The 20,806-nt window shown below is 43.5% G+C and overlaps 1 protein-coding gene across 2 annotated transcripts in view; it reads left to right on the top strand.

The window, feature by feature from the left end:
- Positions 1–19,455, top strand: part of LOC139418279 (arf-GAP with coiled-coil, ANK repeat and PH domain-containing protein 2-like) — a 71,782-nt gene extending 52,327 nt beyond the window's left edge. Inside the window, exons 13-23 of one of the 2 annotated variants that reach the window (XM_071167663.1) lie at positions 199–304; positions 520–728; positions 4,682–4,751; positions 4,993–5,087; positions 8,240–8,442; positions 9,476–9,556; positions 9,805–10,040; positions 10,143–10,252; positions 11,132–11,242; positions 13,329–13,390; positions 17,374–19,455. In XM_071167663.1, coding sequence (XP_071023764.1) covers positions 199–304; positions 520–728; positions 4,682–4,751; positions 4,993–5,087; positions 8,240–8,442; positions 9,476–9,556; positions 9,805–10,040; positions 10,143–10,252; positions 11,132–11,242; positions 13,329–13,390; positions 17,374–17,480 — 1,390 coding nt within the window. In that variant the 3' untranslated portion in view covers positions 17,481–19,455. The remainder of the gene's footprint in view (positions 1–198; positions 305–519; positions 729–4,681; positions 4,752–4,992; positions 5,088–8,239; positions 8,443–9,475; positions 9,557–9,804; positions 10,041–10,142; positions 10,253–11,131; positions 11,243–13,328; positions 13,391–17,373) is intronic. The other variant, XM_071167738.1, reaches the window with a different exon arrangement.
- The last annotated feature ends 1,351 nt before the right edge of the window (positions 19,456–20,806 follow it).

Here is a 20,806-nt window from a genome sequence, read left to right on the forward strand (position 1 = left end):
AGCAGGTATCCACATACTTTTGGTCATGTATCTGTAAGTGTATATACACTACAAGTGCACACAGAGTACCTAGACACCCCAATATTGTCACACCACACACAGTCTGGTGCTGCTCAGTAACAAATTGAAATCTAGTGTGTAGAGGTCTATCAGGCCAGGAAGGGGGAGGCTGACGTCCTGGTGTCCCTCCCCCTTCAGGAGTTGTATTATGCAGGCTGACTCTGAGAAGCTGAGGCAGGCTTGGATCAAAGCTGTCCAGAACAGCATCGCCACTGCCTTCCGGGAGCAGGGAGAGGACGCTGAGGTGAGTCACCACGCGCTGCCAGAACTAATGACCTCATGACATTTCTCCATGTTATTTATTTGCCATTTGTTTTCGTTTAGTACATGTCAGGATGTACGTCTGAACAAAAGTAAAGGATTTCCCTCGTGTGTGTGTGTGTGTCTGACAATAGACAATGAAGTAGCGTTCTTCTAGTGTTATATGTTGTGTATAACGTCGTGTTCATGACCCTCCAGAAGCTGGACCGGAAGTCTTCCACGTCCACAGGCAGCCTGGACTCAGGCGGCGAGCCCAAAGAGAGGTCACTGAAAGGGGAGAGCGCCCTCCAGAGGGTCATGGTCATTGGGGGCAACGCCTGCTGCTGTGACTGTGGTCAACCTGACCCACGCTGGGCCAGCATCAACCTGGGCATCACCCTCTGTATCCAGTGCTCTGGGATACACAGGTAAACTACCAGTACTTCTGTATGTAGTAATACACTGAACAAAAATATAAACGCAACATGTAAAGTGTTGGTCCCGTGTTTCATGAGCTGCAATAAAAAAAAAATCCCAGAAATCTTCCGTACGCACAAGAAGCTTATTTCTCTAAAACGTTGTGCACAAATATGTTTACATCCCTGTTAGTGAGCCAATAAAAGGCTTTCACCTGTGGGATTGTCTGGGGGGGGGGGGGGCTGGCTGAGGAGTATTTCTGTCTGTCATAAAGCCCTTTTGTGGGGGGGGGTGAACTTAATCTGATTGGTTGGGCCTGGCTCCCCAGTGGATGGGCCTATGCCCTCCCAGGCCCACCCATCGCTGCGCCCCTGCCCAGTCATGTGAAATCCATCGATAAGGGCCTAATGAATTTATTTAAATGGACTGATTTCCTTTTTATTTGAACTGTAGCTCAGTAAAATCTTTGAAATTGTTGCATATTGCAATATTTTAATTGCATATTGCATATATTTTTGTTCACTGTATATATTTGTCACCCAATGCTCCCAGGATACACAGTACATTCCTATCACTGCAGATACTACACATCACGGTACTTCATATGTATTCGTAGGCGTCATGCACATAGGAGGCACCGGAGGAAGTGTTTGATTTTTATTGATTTTTTATTTGATTTATTATACTAGCCAGTTAGCAATGTTATGAAGATAGTTTTAGCTAGCCCAGACAGGTTCCCAACCTCATAACTAGGCTGTCAATCAAGTTACAGTCGCTAGCTTGTCTAACTATCTTAGCAGACATGTCTGCTGGCATGATTGGTAGACTTTTTCGAAAAGCAAGCAATAACTAAATGTACCGAATAAGACTCGTATTCCTTTCAATCGTTTACCCAGATGTTAGTAGAGAAGCCTATTCAGTTCCTCTTCAATAAGAACCACCAGTTCTGAGGATACAGACCGCTCGAAGTGTGCTTAGATATATATGTATTTTTTAAACATTTAATTAAGCATAATGGTGTTTTTAAAAAAAAAAAATTATTTCACCTTTATTTAAACAGGTAGGCAAGTTGAGAACAAGTTCTCATTTACAATTGCGACCTGGCCAAGATAAAGCAAAGCAGTTCGACACATACAACGACACAGAGTTACATATGGAGTAAAACAAACATACAGTCAATAATACAGTATAAACAAGTCTATATACAATGTGAGCAAATTAGGTGAGATAAGGGAGGTAAAGGCAAAAAGGCCATGGTGACAAAGTAAATACAATATAGCAAGTAAAACACTGGAATGGTAGATTTGCAATGGGAGAATGTGCAAAGTAGAAATAAAAATAATGGGGTGCAAAGGAGCAAAATAAATAAATAAAATACAGTAGGGAAAGAGGTAGTTGTTTGGGCTAAATTATAGGTGGGCTATATACAGATGCAGTAATCTGTGAGCTGCTCTGACAGTTGGTGCTTAAAGCTAGTGAGGGAGATAAGTGTTTCCAGTTTCAGAGATTTTTGTAGTTCGTTCCAGTCATTGGCAGCAGAGAACTGGAAGGAGAGGTGGCCAAAGAAAGAATTGGTTTTGGGGGTGACTAGAGAGATATACCTGCTGGAGCGTGTGCTACAGGTGGGAGATGCAATGGTGACCAGCGAGCTGAGATAAGGGGGGACTTTACCTAGCAGGGTCTTGTAGATGACATGGAGCCAGTGGGTTTGGCGACGAGTATGAAGCAAGGGCCAGCCAACGAGAGCGTACAGGTCGCAATGGTGGGTAGTATATGGGGCTTTGGTGACAAAACGGATTGCACTGTGATAGACTGCATCCAATTTGTTGAGTAGGGTATTGGAGGCTATTTTGTAAATGACATCGCCAAAGTCGAGGATTGGTAGGATGGTCAGTTTTACAAGGGTATGTTTGGCAGCATGAGTGAAGGATGCTTTGTTGCGAAATAGGAAGCCAATTCTAGATTTAACTTTGGATTGGAGATGTTTGATATGGGTCTGGAAGGAGAGTTTACAGTCTAACCAGACACCTAAGTATTTGTAGTTGTCCACGTATTCTAAGTCAGAGCCGTCCAGAGTAGTAATGTTGGACAGGCGGGTAGGTACAGGTAGCGATCGGTTGAAGAGCATGCATTTAGTTTTACTTGTATTTAAGAGCAATTGGAGGCCACGGAAGGAGAGTTGTATGGCATTGAAGCTTGCCTTGAGGGTTGTTAAAACAGTGTCCAAAGAAGGGCCAGAAGTATACAAAATAGTGTCGTCTGCGTAGAGGTGGATCAGAGACTCACCAGCAGCAAGAGCGACCTCATTGATGTATACAGAGAAGAGAGTCGGTCCAAGAATTGAACCCTGTGGCACCCCCATAGAGACTGCCAGAGGTCCGGACAGCAGACCCTCCGATTTGACACACTGAACTCTATCAGAGAAGTAGTTGGTGAACCAGCCGAGGCAATCATTTGAGAAACCAAGGCTGTCGAGTCTGCCGATGAGGATGTGGTGATTGACAGAGTCGAAAGCCTTGGCCAGATCAATGAATACGGCTGCACAGTAATGTTTCTTATCGATGGCGGTTAAGATATCATTTAGGACCTTGAGCGTGGCTGAGGTGCACCCATGACCAGCTCTGAAACCAGATTGCATAGCATAGAAGGTATGGTGAGATTCGAAATGGTCGGTAATCTGTTTGTTGACTTGGCTTTCGAAGACCTTAGAAAGGCATGGTAGGATAGCAGTTTGGGTCAAGAGTGTCACCCCCTTTGAAGAGGGGGATGACCGCAGCTGCTTTCCAATCTTTGGGAATCTGACGACACGAAAGAGAGGTTGAACAGGCTAGTAATAGGGGTGGCAACAATTTTGGCAGATAATTTTAGAAAGAAAGGGTCCAGATTGTCTAGCCCGGCTGATTTGTACGGGTCCAGATTTTGCAGCTCATTCAGAACATCAGCTGAGCAGATTTGGGAGAAGGAAAAATGGGGAAGGCTTGGGCGAGTTGTTGTGGGGGGTGCAGTGCTGTTGACCGGGGTAGGAGTAGCCAGGTGGAAAGCATGGCCAGCCGTAGAAAAATGCTTATTGAAATTCTCAATTATGGTGGATTTATCAGTGGTGACAGTGTTTCCTATCTTCAGTGCGGTGGGCAGCTGGGAGGAGGTGTTCTTATTCTCCATGTACTTTACAGTGTCCCAGAACTTTTTTGAGTTAGTGTTGCAGGAAGCAAATTTCTGCTTGAAAAAGCTAGCCTTGGCTTTTCTAACTGCCTGTGTATAATGGTGTCTAGCTTCCCTGAACAGCTGCATATCACGGGGGCTGTTCGATGCTAATGCAGAACGCCATAGGATGTTTTTGTGTTGGTTAAGGGCAGTCAGGTCTGGGGAGAACCAAGGGCTATATCTGTTCCTGGTTCTACATTTCTTGAATGGGGCATGTTTATTTAAGATGGTTAGGAAGGCATTTAAAAAAAATATCCAAGCATCCTCTACTGACGGGATGAGATCAATATCCTTCCAGGATACCCCGGCCAGGTCGATTAGAAAGGCCTGCTCGCTGAAGTGTTTCAGGGAGCGTTTTACAGTGATGAGTTACTCTAGATTTCAGGAAAAAGCTGTTTCAGCTGTTTGAAAAATCCCAAATTCTCCAACGTACGGACGGTGGACCACATTTGAGACTGTAGAATGGTGCTGTACGACCACATACCGAACTGTAGACTGGTGCTGTACAACAGTAGAAAGGTTCACCTTTTTTTTTTACTAGATGGGGAATAAAACAATCAAAAGCTCAGTAAATCTGTCCCCATGTGCATTTTAGACTGTAGACTTACTCTTACTAACTGCATACTCCCACCTTGTGGCCACAGTACAAACTACACCCTCAAATGAACAGCATGTTCCTGTGATGAAGCTGTGTGGACTCAGTTATTTTTAGACAGTCTCTTTGATGCATGAGTTAATAACAGACTCTCACCATCTGCAGGAGTCTGGGGGTCCATTTCTCCAAAGTGCGCTCGCTCACCCTGGACTCATGGGAACCGGAACTACTCAAGGTGAGAAAATAAATGGGGAAGGGTGAGAGATGGAGGGGCACAAAGAGAGAGGCAGGAGATTTTCACAATCACATACTCCCTCTCTTGGATTCGCTAATGACAGATCAATGCTAAAATGTAATGGTTACAGATTACTGTCTTTTACATGTCATGAATTTGCATGAATGACATGCTGTCCTCGGAATGTGCTGGTTAATTTTGTCATAGTAACATAATTGTGTGTGTGGTGTGTTGAACACAGCTGATGTGTGAGCTGGGTAACGGGGTCATCAACCAGATCTATGAGGCTGGGAGAGAGGAGCTGGGAGCCATGAAGCCAAAGCCGACAGACCCCAGGTACTACCGCCGTGTTGTTCTATAGCTACCATTCATTGCACGTTGGCGCCGACAGAGATGCTCGCCTCGCTTCGAGTCCTTAGGATTATTTCTGTATTTCTTACATTGCTAGCTCAGAAAATTGTATGTATTATTACGTACAGCCGGAAAGAAGTATTGGATATAAGTGCGACGTCAATTTACCAACGACCACCAGGAATACGACTTTCCCGAAGCGGATCCTTTGTTCGGACCACCACCCAGGACAGTGGATCTAATCCCAGAAGCTGACCCAAAACAACGTCGCCGCAGAAGAGGCAGACCGAGCGGCCTCCTGGTCAGGCTCCGTAGGCGGGCACATCGCCCACCGCTTCCGAGTATACTACTCGCCAATGTCCAGTCTCTTGACAACAAGTTAGACTAAATTAGAGCAAGGGTTGCCTTCCAGAGAGACATCAGAGATTGTATCTCTCTCGGGATACGTTGTCGGAGTCGGTTCAGCCACCGGGCTTTTTCATGTGTCATGCCGACCGAGATAAGCACCTCTCTGGGAAGAAGGACGGGGGTGTTATGCTTCATGATTAACGACTCATGGTATAAACATAACAACATACAGGAACTCAAGTCCTTCTGCTCACCCGACCTAGAATTCCTTACAAACAAATGCCGGCCATATTATCTCCCAAGAGATTTCTCGTCAGTTATCTTCACAGCTGTGCATATACCCCCTCAAGTAGACACCACGATGGCCCTCAAGGAACTTCACTGAACTCTATGTAAACTGGAAACCATATATCCTGAGGCTGCATTTATTGTAGCCGGGGATTTTAACAATTAAAATTTGAGAACAAGGTTACCTAAATTCTATCAGCATATTGATTGCAGCATTAGCGTGGGCAATACACTCGATCACTGCTACTCTAACTTCCTCAATGCATACAAGACCCCATTTCAAGATTGTTTTGATCACGCTGACTGGGAAATGTGCCGGGCAGCCTCAGAGAAAGTCGATCTATACGCTGACTCTGTGAGTGAGTTTATAAGGAAAGGCATTGGAGATGTTGCACCCACTGTGACTATTAAAACCTACCATAACCAGAAACCGTGGATGGATGGCGGCATTCGCGCAAAACTGAAAGCACGAACCACCACATTTAATCATGGAAAGAGGACTGGGAATACGGCCGAATATAAACAATGTAGTTATTCCCTCCGCAAGGCAATCAAACAAACAAAATGTCGGTATAGGGACAAAGTGGAGTCGGAGTTCAACGGCTCAGACACGAGACGTATGTGGCAAGGTCTACAGGAAATCACAAACTACAAAAAGAAAACATGCCACATAACGGACACAGTCTCGCTCCCAGACAAACTAAAGGATAATACAGTACCACAGTTGCGGCCCATTAAAAAAAGACTGCGCCCCCTTCTTCTCCGTGATTGACCTGAGTAAGACGTGTAAACCCTAGCAAGGTTGCAGCCCCATCCTCAGCATGCGCAGACCAGCTTTCTGGTGTGTTTATGGACATATTCAATTGCTCCTTATCCCAGTCTGCTGTCCACACATGCTTCAAAATGGCCAACATTGTTCCTTTACCCAAGAAGGCAAAGATAACTGAACTAAATGACTACCACCCTATAGCGCTCACTTCTGTCATCATGATGTGCTTTCAGAGACTAGTCAAGGATCATATCACCTCCACTTTACCTGCCACCCTAGACCCACTTCAATTTTCATACCGACCTAACAGGTCCACAGACGATGCAATCACACTGCCCTATCCCATCTGGACAAGAGGAATACCTATGTAAGAATGCTGTTCATTGACTACAGCTCAGCATTCAGCACCATATTACCCTCCAAGCTCATCATTAAGCTGGAGGCCCTAGGTCTCAACCCCGCCCTGTGCAATTGGGTCCTGGACTTTCTGACTTGCTGCCCCCAGGTGGTGAAGGTAGGAAACAACATCTCTACTTCGCCTACCCTCAACACTAAAGCCCCACAAGGGTGTGTGCTCAGCCCCCTCCTGTACTCCCTGTTCACCCATGACTGCGTGGCCATGCACGCCTCCAACTCAATCATCAAGTTTGCAGACACAACAGTAGTGGGCTTGATTACCAACAATGACGAGACCGCCTACAGGGAGGAGGTGAGGGTCCTCGGAGTGAGGTGTCAGGAAAACAACCTCTCGCTCAAAACAAAAGAGGCTGAAGAGATTTGGCCTGTCACCTAAAACCCTGACAAACTTTTACAGATGCACAATCGAGAGTATCCTGTCAGGCTGTATCACTGCCTGGTACGGCAACTGCACCACCCTCAACCGCAAGGCTCTCCAGAGGGTAGTGCGGTCTGCACAACGCATCACCGGGGGCAAACTACCTTCCCTCCAGGACACCTACAGCACCCGATGCCACAGGAAGGCCAATAAGATCAAGGACAACAACCACCTGAGCCACTGCCTGTTCACCCCGCTACCATCCAGAAGGGGAGGTCAGTACAGGTGCATCAAAGCTGGGACCGAGAGACTGAAAAACAGCTTCTATCTCAAGGCCATCAGACTACTAAACAGCCATCACTAACTCAGAGAGGCTGCTGCCTACATAGACTCAAATCACTGGCCACTTTAATAAATGGATCACCAGTCACTTTAAATAATTCCACTATAATAATGTTAACATTTCTTCCATTACTCATATGTATATACTGTACCTCATACCAGCTATTGCACCTTGCCTATGCCACGCGACCATCGCTCATCTGTACCTACTCTCATTCACCCCTTTTAGATTTGTGTGTATTAGGTAGTTGTTGGGGAACTGTTAGATTACTTGATATATACTACTGCGCTGTCGGAACTAGAAGCACAAGCATTTCACTACACTCACATTTAACATCTGCTAACCATGTGTATGTGACCAATAAAATGTGATTTGATTTTAGCCACCACCATGTTTTATAGCTTTTTTTTTTTTTCTTCTATGAAGCAAATAAAGGGTAGTCCCATACAAGTTGGAGGTGTCGTACTACAGCATTGCGCAAAGATTGCCATCTTTGCGTAGGTTGCCAGATTGGTTTAATTTGTTGAATTAGATAAAAATGTTGCTTGCTATCTTTGCCTGATTTGTTCAGGTTGTTGAATTCAGTCTTCCTCTTTTTCGGTGTCTTTCCCCAGGCAGGAGATCGAAGCCTACATCAGGGCCAAGTACGTGGACCGGCGTTTTGTGCAGCGCCCGTCCAATGAAGAGTTACGCGCCAAGGTGGTGTCCCTGGCCAAACGGGAGAAGAAGCTGAGCGGCAGCACGGAGCACCTGCCCCCCCGGCCGCCCCCGCCCACGCCCAAACTCCGGCCCTCCTCCAACGCCTCAGGTCAGTCAGGTAGGTGTCAACCCGTCCCAGGTCCGGTCTCTTAAAGGTGCACTCTGGAGCTCTTCCTCCTCGGTGGTGGTAGTATTGCGAATTCATGTATACACTGTACGCTAACTGTACATAAACACATAAACATGGTTCTAACCATGCAAATTCACCAAAAATGCCCATCGATAGCGCCTGTTCCGTTTAGATTTTACACTTGGAAAGACTTCCTCCCACTCAGTCCTTTAAAACAATCAAGCCGTAGGGCCTGTTACTGTTGACCCAGGAATACAGTACAAGCTACGGAGTGTGCCTTTTTAAAGGATCAGCAACAGAATTGCGCTAATAGAACGATGTCATGCTCAGGACACACAACGGAAGGCACCCTCCCATCTTCTCTCTCACGTTCTCTCTTTTTGTTGTAGTCTAACTGCCTGTGCTTCTATCCTCCTCCTCCTCTCCTCTCAATCACCCTCTTCTCCACCCTCCTCCTCTTCTCCACCCTCCTCCGGCTGCTCTGTGCTTCTGGACTAACCCCTTTCCCCTTGCTGCTTGTTATTTCTACCTTCCTACCCCTCCACCTTGTGCCCTTTTCTCTCTGACCTCATCCACTGCCCTTGCCTAGCTGCTGCCAAAGGCTTGAAGGCGCGCCGCGACTCTCTCTTCTGTCCAGACGAGCTTGACTCGCTCTTCTCCTACTTTGACACCTCTGCCAAGCTCAGGAGCAGTAAGTATAGCTCTGTGTTTCACCCTCCTTCCCTCCTTCCTTACATCCTTCCCTCCGGCCATCCATCTGTACTCACTGCTCTGGCTGTAGACTAATTCCCATTCCACGTTCCCTCGTCTTGCTCCCTTAATGAGCCGTGCCGTCACGTTGAGTGTGTCGTTGTGGTCAGTGTCTGAGTCTCATTTGTCTTATTGTGGCTGTGGGGGTCAGCTGGGAAATTCTCACTGGCTGTGGTGACCAAAATGCACTGCATTCTCTAACCACTTGGTTAAAGTTGGTGAATGTGTGTGTGTGCTGGTGTGTAGTGATTGACTGCTTGATCCCTTGCAGTAAGAAGTGCAGACAGTGGCATCCAGAACAGTGCAGAAGGAAGTAGGGAGATGCTGGCCACCAACAGCCTGGCTGAAGCAGGTGATGCTCTCTCTCTCTCTCTCTCTCACTCACTCACTCACTCACTCACTCACTCACTCACTCACTCACTCACTCACTCACTCACTCACTCACACGATGAGTCTCACTCGTATCCAGCTTATGTTCAAACAGCTGTTCAATAACCCCACACACGAGCGCACACTGAAATGGCCCCACACACGAACGCCCACTGAAATGACCCCACACCTCTTAACTCCCTCTCTCTCTCCACCCTTCCCTCCACTCAGAAGCTGCCGAGGCGCCCCCCATGGCCATGCCTGCCACCCTGCCCCCTCCATCGCCCTGTAAGGAGCTGGTGGTGTTCTCGGAGCCCAAGGAGTACTCCTCGGGGCTGCAGCTGTACTGGGCCTCGTGTGCCCGCAGCCTGCCCGACATGGCCGAGGCCCTGGCCCACGGAGCGGAGGTCAACTGGGTCAACACCGACGACGACAAGAGGACCCCGCTCATCATGGCTGTGCAGGGGGTGAGGATACTTGAGTGTTGTGGACAGGTGTGGGGGTGGATCTGACCCTGTGTGTTTGCGCTCATGCGCGATAAATGTACTGGTACTTTTCTATTCTTCCAGGGCTCGTTGGTGACCTGTGAGTTCCTGCTCCAGAACGCAGGAAACGTGAACCAGCAGGACGCCCTGGGTCGAGGACCCCTCCACCACGCCACCATCCTGGGACACACCGGGTCCGTTCCCACCCCTTACCACCTACCACACCATCCAATCTGTCTGTTAGCAGAACGTTAAAGACCCCATGACCACGACTGCTGTCATAGAGAAGATATTAGAGAATACATTTATTTATTTATTTATTTAACTAGGCAAGTCAGTTAAGAGGGACGGCAGGTGGCCTAGTGGTTAGAGCATTGGACTTGTAACCGAAAGGTTGCAAGATCGAATCCCCGAGCTGACAAGGTACAAATCTGTAGTTCTGCACCTGAACAAGGCAGTTAAAAAATAAAAATAAGAATTTGTTCTTAACTGACTTGCCTAGTTAAATAAAGGTCAAATTAAAAATGTTCAATGATGGCCTACAGGGGAACTGCCATATTTGTACCTTGTCAGCTCAGGTCCAACTCTCTAACCACTAGTCTACCTGCCGCCCCACAGCATTGGAGGTCTGTTATTTCTAGATCTCACCTGGCATAGTAATACACGGCAGACTGTTCCTTTTGTTCATGTGTTCTGGTTTAGATTAAAGCCTTTATGGCAATCCTCGGCTAAGCCTTTTTGTATGTTATATTTGATTTGTAATAGACGAGGGTTGTGGGTTGAGGTTAATTTGTGGGTTGAGGTTAATTTGTGGGTTGAGGTTAATTTGTGGGTTGAGGTTAATTTGTGGGTTGAGGTTAATTTGTGGGGTTGAGGTTAATTTGTGGGGTTGAGGTTAATTTGTGGGTTGAGGTTAATCAGTGGGTTGAGGTTAATTTGGGGGGGTTGAGGTTAATCAGTGGGTTGCGGTTAATTTATGGTGACAAAGGGGAACTCAGTCTAAGATCTTAGTTCATGTTGGGGTATTACAATAGATTTTTTTCCCCTTTTTTAAATGTTATTCTCCAATCCAGTCAAGTGTGTTTGTTCCTGAAAAGAGGAGCCAATCAGAACGCGGCAGACATTGAAGCGAAAACGCCCCTATCCATGGCAGTGGACGCTGCCAATGCAGACATCGTCACATTGTGAGTGCCAAGTCTTTTGACCTTTAAAAATATATATATACACACACACACACACACACACACACTGAACAAAAATATAAACGCAACATGTAAAGTGTTGGTCCCATGTTTCATGAGCTGAAATAAAAAGATCCCAGAAATGTTCCATACGCACATAAAACATATAACTTTTTGTGCACACATTTGTTCACATCCCTGTTAGTGAGCATTTATCCTTTTTTAGTTTCGTTTATTAGTTTGACCATTTAAAAAAACAAGCACACATAAAACTTAAAAGCCATACATGCACATGAATAAAATCATGGAGGATAACACAAGAAAGTCTGGGACTTATTTCCATTGTGGTCCTCTTGAGACAAGATGGCCGGACAAGATCCAACACAGTTAAACACAGTATGGCAGTGAAACAATAAAACAAAAACAGAGAAGAAGAACATCTATCTCATCAAAAACAGAGAAGAAGAACATCTATCTCATCAAAAACAGAGAAGAAGAACATCTATCTCATCAAAAACAGAGAAGAAGAACATTATCTCATCAAAAACAGAGAAGAAGAACATCTATCTCATCAAAAACAGAGAAGAAGAACATCTATCTCATCAAAAACAGAGAAGAAGAACATCTATCTCATCAAAAACAGAGAAGAAGAACATCTATCTCATCAAAAACAGAGAAGAAGAACATCTATCTCATCAAAAACAGAGAAGAAGAACATCTATCTCATCATTCCAGTTACGTCATAGAGGTTAATCATATGGGCACAGAAGACATATTTGACAAGGTAACCCATCCACCTGACAGGTGTGACATATCAAGAAGCTGATTTAAACAGCATGATCATTACACAGGTGCATCTTGTGCTGGGGGCAATAAAAGGCCACTCTAAAATGTGCAGTTTTGTCTCACAACACAATGCCACAGATGTCTCAAGTTTTGAGGGAGCGTACAATTGGCATGCTGACTGCAACGTCCACCAGAGCTGTTGCCAGATAATTTAATGTTCATTTTCAACCACAAGCCGCCTCCAACGTTGTTTTAGAGAATTTGTCAGTACGTCCAACCGGCCTCACAACTGCAGACCACCTGTATGGTGTCGTGTGGGCGAGCGGTTTGCTGATGTCAACGTTGTGAATAGAGTGCCCCATGGTGGAGGTGGGGTTATGGTATGGGGCAATCATGAGCTACGGACAACTAAAACAATTGCATTTTATCAATGGTAATTTGAATGCACAGAGACACTGTGACGAGATCCTGAGGCCCATTATTGGCCCATTATACCACTGTTGGAGTTAGGAACCGAAGCATTTCGCTACACTCGCCATAACATCTGCTAAATATGTGTATGCGACCAATAACATTTGATTTGATGATAATGCACGGCCCCATGTCACAAGGATCTGTTCACAATTCCCTGATGCTGAAAATGTCCCAGTTCTTCCATGGCCTGCACACTCACCAGACATGTCACCCATTGAGCCTGTTTGGGATGCTCTGGATTGATGTGTTTGACAGCATTTTCCAGTTCCCACTACTATCCAGTCACTTCGCCCACCCATTGTAGAGGAGTGGGTACAACATTCCACAGGCCACAATCAACAGCCTTATGAACTCTATGCGAAGGAGATGTGTCGCTCTGCATGAGGCAAATGTTGGTCACACCAGATACGGACTGGTTTTCTGATCCACACCTCTACATTTTTTTTTAAAGATATCTGTGACCAACAGATGGATATGTGTATTCCCAGTCATGTGAAATCCATAGATTAGTGCCTAATAAATGTATTTAAATTGACTAATTTCCTTTTATATAAACTAAAACTCAGAAAAGTCTTTGAAATTGTTGCATGTTGGTTTATATTTTTGTTCAGTATACATAAATATTAGATAAAGTGCATTTATTTTTTTATGGAAAAACAATTCGCCTTATTTGTCACTTAATCTCAAATTCAAAATGGAGTGCTGAGGCAACATTTTATTTGACTTTACACTGTCCCAATTCATATTGATTGCTTCTATAAGTCTAAAGGTGGGTTGGATAAAGATGACACAATGAATGACTGTCCTCCCCTCGCTCTCCTTTCCCCAGACTGCGATTGGCCAAGATGAACGAGGAGATGCGGGAGGCGGAGGGGCCCTACATGCAGTCAGGTCAATATTCCACCAACAGCCCCACAGAGATGCAATACAGGAAGTGTATGCAGGAGTTCATTTGCCTGCAGCTGGCTGAGCCTTAGAGATCATAGAGCCCCAATACAAAGACGAGAAGAAGCAACATACTTTTATTAAGCAGACATTGGGCCCTGTGATGTCCTGTGTTCAATACCAGCCAGGTGGTGAGCGAAGCTGCACCTTGTGATTTAGACAGAGGTGCTCGGCTTTTTATTTCCAACCGGGGTCGAAGCCATTAGCTCCAGAGCCATTGTTTTGACTACTGAACAGCGGTGACATAAACAGTCCTTCTTTTCTTTTTTTTAAGTCGTCTGTTGCGTCCCAACTTTTAAACCGCCACGTCTTTATTAGTTGTGATGTCGAAGAGCACGGTGCGACAGAGGTTGTCATTACTTTCGAACAGCCACGTCTTTATTAGTTGTGATGTCGAAGAGCACGGTGCGACAGAGGTTGTCATTACTTTCGAACAGCAACGTCGGTCTTGACTAGCAGGCAGTAATCCCGACTTTTGAATGGCGGTTTTGACCATCAGGCTGTTGAGTGGCTAGCAGTGTGTTGCCATGCACCAGGTGTTATTTATTAGTGATTTACCTGAGGGAATATTTATGCACATTCCTGGTATGCTTATGCAATATCTCAGTGTGTTACATGTATAGTTCCCACAGTGAGTCTTAACCTCCCCCTTTTTAAAATAGTTTTTCTTCTTCAGTTGTTTGAACTGTTTGTTACAATGATGAAGTATCAATTTTGGCACATTTTAAGAATGCATTTTACTTTTATTTTATATAACAATTGGAACCATATAATGTCATTGTAAATGATGTATTGTACATAAATATACATACATTTCTATATCATATACAGTATAAGCAGAATAGGAAGTAAAGTTGAGCGAGATTCTCAGAAGCGGTAATGTCAGAAAGACAACACATTATGAACAAGGGTGAGTACTGTAAGTCGAATGTGCTTGCATCCTTGTTTTTGTGTGTTTTTTGTGTATTTTCTACACCTGTTTTAAGACTATTATGATTTCATTGATTGTTGGTCTAGCTGGAACATAACCCCCCCCCCCGCAATCCTGTTCTTTCTCTGACAATTGACATTAATTATACAGTCCTTAAAGGGATACTTTGGGATTTTAGTCTCTTTATCTACTTCCCCAGAGTCAGATGAACTTGTGGATACCATTTTTATGTCTCTGTGTCCAGTATGAAGGATGTTTTAGGTAGTTTTGCAAGCCAATGCTAACTAGCATTAGCGCAATGACTGGAAGTCTATGGTTATCTGCTAGCATTAGAAGTATCCCTTTAATGTTAGCTGACACTGGTAAGGGTGTGAATTTAAGTTTAGATGAGATATCAAGGTCGTAGAGTACCAAAAGGGAAGGGCAATAGTCTAGAAAAGTATCCACATTTACCCATGTACAGGATTTTACTGCATAATAGTTACATAATTAACTTTAACTTATTGGATAACAAAGAGACGTTCACAAAAATGTTTAATATAGGACAGTGTGAAGCCAGCTCCAGTATTGTTGGTAATTAATGAATGAAATGTTCCCCTTTTTAAATGTCATCCTTTCGTCTTCCCCATCACTCAGTCTTTGCCACCTGGCAATGTACCTGGGCCTGATGGGTAATTTTTAAATGGGCACAAAAAGCACTTTTATCAGCCTCATAGTTACTGACGTATCCAAACTGAAGTCTGTACAAGCCAATATGCTCCCTAGTGCTTACTGAGTATCAGTGTTCCATGATCCAGGCTCTGTGGCCAAAGAGGATGGATATCAGCTGAAAGAGAACACGCTGGCCCAATCCCAAATCCATCCCCAAGCCCTAAGCACATGTGAAGATCTGAGAGGATTTTGTTGGTGTACGCAATATGTTAAACATAGGATTTAAGGGTGGGATTGGGCCAGAGACTCCATGTCTCTCGTCAGCCATCTTATTGTATGTTGAGCCAGTTGGACATTTCAGAGGCAAGACGCGTTTCATTATGTCCATGGTGGTCTCATGCACCATGGAGTCTTGCTCTGACACCAGCCAGTGGTGATGCACAGAGGAGATTTGAATATCAGTTTAAATATAGCGATTTTAATGATTGCCCAATAGTGCTGTTCCTGAAAAGTCTAGTCTAAGGCTAGTTTGTATTGGGTCTGACACTGAGGAAACAACTAGTTTGTAGTGGGTCTGACGGGGTGAGGAAACAACTGGTCCAATTACCTCGTGTGGCCACTGGAGGGAGTGCTCCATTTAGAAATCCCCCACTTCACTCTGAGTGAGTGGAATATAAATGTAGAGTTTGACAGGGAGGTGACCCCAGCATGCTGTTCTTTGGACTTAATGTAGTTCTACTGGATATAGTTCCTCCACTTCAAAAGTGTTTGGTCATTGAGTATTCCAAACTTTTGGAACACCTTCCACCTTCCTAATATTGAGTTCCTCCCCTTTTCCCGTCAGGGCATAGACTCTACAAGGTGTCGAAAGCGTTCCACAGGGATGCTGGCCCATGTTGACTCCAATGCACAGTTGTCAAGTTGGCTGGATGTTCTTTGGTGGTGAACCATTCTTGATACACACGGGAAACTGTTGAGCGTGAACAACCCAGCAGCACCTACTATCATACCCCCCCCCCCCCCCCCCCCGTTCAAAGGCACATAAATATTTTGTCTTGCACATTCACCCTCTGAATAGCACACAAACACAATCCATGTCTCAAGGCTTAAAAATCCTTCTTTAACCCGTCTCTTCGCCTTCATCTACACTGATTTGAAATGGATTTAACAAGTCACGTCAATAAGGGATCATAGCTTTCACCTGGTCAGTGTCATGGAAAGAGCATGATTTTGTATACTCGGTGTAGATTCAGTCAATGACCCATAGATTCTTGGACCTGTAACGAGAAGAATAGTTGATTTTAATACGGCTGTTCATGTACCGTTTTCTGTCATGATTTAAATCCAATGTGAGCGATATTTGCCTGTTATTACCTTGAAGTCAACAACAGACAGTTGTAGTAGTTGGGGATACAGTAGTGTTTTCTACAAAGACAATGTTTTACATTTTGTTAGTGTACAAACCTGAAGTGTATGAATGTGTTGTAGGGAAGGGATCCAATGGAACGATGCTGTCTGCTCAGTTACTTGTTGCACTCTTATTCTCTCATTGCTTGTCTCAGTGTCTCTCTCTCTCATTGCTTCTCTCTCTGTCTATCACTTTGTCCTGTACTCTTTCTCTCTCCCTGGAGTTTGTGCCTTTCTTCTGTTCTCTCGTTTCTTTGGGATGCTGAGTCCAACACAGCTGTATTTTTGTACATAAATCCTGCACTTTAAATACAATACAGTTGGTAACAAAACTAATCTTGTGGGCATCTTTTTTTCTTCCACATCACAATTCACTGCAAAGAGTGGGGCTCCTTGCCTTAGTACTGCTTTAGGCCTGCACACTCCTCAAACATTGGGCTGCTTCTTCTTTCATTGTTACATCTTCCTCTGCATAATGCTGTTTCTCTCTACTGCCTCACAGTGGCGCTTTAAGGTATGGCCACATTTATATTTCTTTCACTCCTTCTTCAAACCTTTGGCAATAAAATAAACCTTCCTATCTTACCTGTATTATGTGTGTCTGTGACAAAAGTCTGAGCTCTTGAAAATCTTCCTTTTGCAAGCTTGCATTTATTCTACAGTACCAACTAGTTTTATTCTACAATACCAACTAGTTTTATTCTACAGTACCAACTAGTTTTATTCTACAATACCAACTAGTTTTATTCTACAATACCAACTAGTTTTATTCTACAGTACCAAATAGTTTTATTCTACAGTACCAAATAGTTTTATTCTACAATACCAACTAGTTTTATTCTACAGTACCAACTAGTTTTATTCTTTAAGTGTCTGATAGTATTACTCCTAGTATTACCGAGTCGTACTTACACTGTAATGGTTTACTTTGTCCTTGCAGGAGATGAAACCTACCAAGACATTTTCCAGGATTTTTCCCAGATGGCTTCAAACGATCCGGAGAAGCTGAACCGCTACCAGCAGTATGACTCGCAGCAGAGGCCATGAGGGAGGGAGACGACCTGGAAGTCTGTGGAAGCCGTCTGGGCTTTTTCCTGGTCAGTGCTGTACTCAGCACGAGTATTGGAGGGTCTGTTTCACCTGAACCTCAATGGTGAAGTGGTATATCACTTTTAATTGGTTTGAATGGGTCTAAAATTGTACATTTTAAAGTTAAAAATGTATACATTTCATTGAGGCTGGATGGCTCAGGATTGTGAACCTAAACAATGTTTTATGAGACTCTGGACTGGTGCCCAGTTGGTAAAACAGTTCACATTTGAACCTGAATGGTACAGTATTATGCTTTATATAAAATGTGACAGTTTGGTTCAAAACATAACGATAAACAAAAATCGAGTCGAATCGTAATTGTTGTTTCTGAATTCATATAAACCAAATAGACCACTCATCGTGTCTTGAGGTTTAGTAGGCTTTTTACATGTAGATATTTTTTAAAATATATATAAAAAATAAAAATAAACATTTTATTTGTGCTATCAATTTGCTTATCTCGTCCCAATTCAATGTGGTGTTTTTGTTGATAAATAAGCAGCACCTTTTTGTGATTTTAGCTATAGTGTGTTTTCACAGCATTTATCTGTTGTATGTTAAAAATGAAAGTTAATGTTAATGGCTGGCCACCCACTTCCTCGGCAACACTGTTTAGTACGGTGAAACGTTGGTGTGAAGTGCTCATGTCGCTGAGGTGTAGGTTAGTCACTCTTCCGTTACTGTTGAAAACCCCTTAATGTGGCTCATGCATAAATGTTGATTGTGGGTATTTTGCTGTTTTGACATTTTTTTTGATGAGGCAATACTTTTGTTTTGTGATTTTTAAGATCTGAAGGAGGGTAATCCGTTTATTTTTTTTGGTGTGTGAGGAAGACGAGCCTTATGTTTTAAAGTATAATTTCATATTCAATCTTGTTTTAGACCGGAAACAATGACTGTTAAAAAGAGAGAAGATGACATGTTAGGCTCTTTCTGTACATGCATGTTTGAATTTAGGTCCCCATATTGTAGTATCCCCTTTTTCCTGACGTCTCACTATTTTAAACAGTATTATAGCATCCTGTTCATTGGATGGCAAAAAACGACTTCTATAAAATATACCTTGTTTATTAGTGTAGTAGTGTATTAGAAACACTAACGAGCATGTACCACCTTCCTGGATACGTACTACTGTGTCATTGCATTTACAATATGAGGAGCTGTCTTAAGCCCTGGTTATACTTGGTGCTAATGCTCTCAAGCCCTGTTTATACCTGGTGCTATCATTTGCCTTTTGTCCTGATCTGGTCCACATTCTGATTGTGCCCACATTTTTAGATGGGTGTAGATGATTAAAGCAACTGATTGTGATCAGATCCTCCTTACCACTTCTGGAGGAGGTCTTTGTAAACCGATCTGGATTGTCAAACCATTTAAATCCACCCTCAAATCATTGACATGGGCCACCATGGACCGAAGGCATCAATATTGGTCTATAACGTAAAATAAAAATGATTATATCACATGTAAATGAAATGTGTAACTAGGGATTTTCCTTTCTTGAATTTTATTGAACTCTAACTTGGAAACTCTGCCCACTGAGCTTTCATCCAACCAATTAATTTGTCCCAACTACTTCTGTAGGTGGTCAGGAAGATCTGATCAGTGTTTTTTTAATTGTTTTGTTAGCACCAGTTATAAACTGGGCTATTCTTAAATACAACATGTGATACAGATCTTGTACAGCTTTTGACTATGCATAAGTTAAATCTAAAGTAGTGGTACTTGAATCATTAAATATGCGCTTGTAAATGCTGATAATATAAAAAAAGACAATTACAAGATAACATTGTCTCCCTATACCACTCAGATATGCATATTATCGATATAATTAAGGACTATATTACATTTACTGCAAATCATGGACTGAATTTCTTGCTGAATGTTGAACTGTTTTGTTGTATTGATTTTATAAAGCAATTTTCCGTTCTGATTGTCTGTTTTATTACATTAATTAAAGGGATACTTCACTATTTTGGCAATAATACAATTTTTGTCTGCATCCAGTATGAAGTTATAATTGACTCCCGAAACTACCTCTAACTAGCGCAATAACTTTTAGTCTATTGTATCTACTAGTATGGTAGCAGTTACCATAGACATTGTCATTGCGCTAACCCTAGTTAGCAACTTTAAACTGCACGCAGAGTTCATCTGACTCTGGGAAAGTAGACAAAGGGCTTCACTCCCAAAATCTTGAAGTATCCCTTTAAGGGCTTTACTCTTATACACAAAAATTGGCGTCCTCATTTTATCCCTGACGCATAGATGTTATCTGATCCTTCTGAGAAATGTTGTCCACTCTTCCATGCAGAGTGCTTACCTCATGATGGATTGCTGTTTCTACTTCATAGAAGGCTGCCAAATATACTGAACAAAAATGTAAACACAACATGCAACAATTTTGAAGATTTGACTGAGTTACAGTTCATAGAATGAAATCAGTCAATTGAAATTCATTAGGTCCTAATCTATGGATTTCACATGACTGGTGGAGGGGCATAGGCCGGCCCACCCAATCAATCAGAATATTTTTTTTCCCCACAAAAGGGCTTTATGACAGACTGAATTGCACCCCTCAGGCGAAGAAGCCGGATGTGGAGGTCCTGCCTGGGCTGGCGTGGTTACACGGTCTGCGGTTGTGAGGCGGGGGCTTGTGGTAGAGAAATTAACATTAAATTGTCTGGCAACAGCTCCGTTGGACACTTTACATGTTGTGTTTATGTTCAGTATACAAACAATGCATGTGTGTCTGAGCCTCTCCAGCCATTCTTTCGCTGTGCTCACAGCTGTGATGACACAGAGAAGCTATTCTTCCTTTCCCTATGGATCACCTCGTTGCTCCAACACAAGCCGCGTTTGTACCTGGGGCTAACATGCATCCGTTGTCCACATTCAGATTGTGCCCACATTTTCGGGAAGGGAAAAGAGATACCTAATTAGTTGCACAACCGAATGCATTTAACCTGTTGTGGAAATTCTACAAAGGGACACTGTCAAATTTAAATGATTCTGTATTAACAGCATGCTGGAGAGGTCACAGTCAAACTTAAATGATTCTGTATTAGCATGCTGGAGAGGTCACAGTCAAACTTAGATGCATAAAATACCAGTCTGAAGTGAGCTTTTCTGGTCTGGTTAGTTCTCGAATATACTGCAGACAAGTTATATTTGCACGATTTAACTTATCGTTCACTCATGTGACCGACCAATACTGGTTCATTCATAGCTGATCGTTCAGTCATAGCTTATCGTTCATTCATGTGACCGACCAATACTGG

This window comes from Oncorhynchus clarkii, chromosome 1, assembly GCF_045791955.1.
Source record: "Oncorhynchus clarkii lewisi isolate Uvic-CL-2024 chromosome 1, UVic_Ocla_1.0, whole genome shotgun sequence".
Taxonomy (NCBI): domain Eukaryota; kingdom Metazoa; phylum Chordata; class Actinopteri; order Salmoniformes; family Salmonidae; genus Oncorhynchus; species Oncorhynchus clarkii.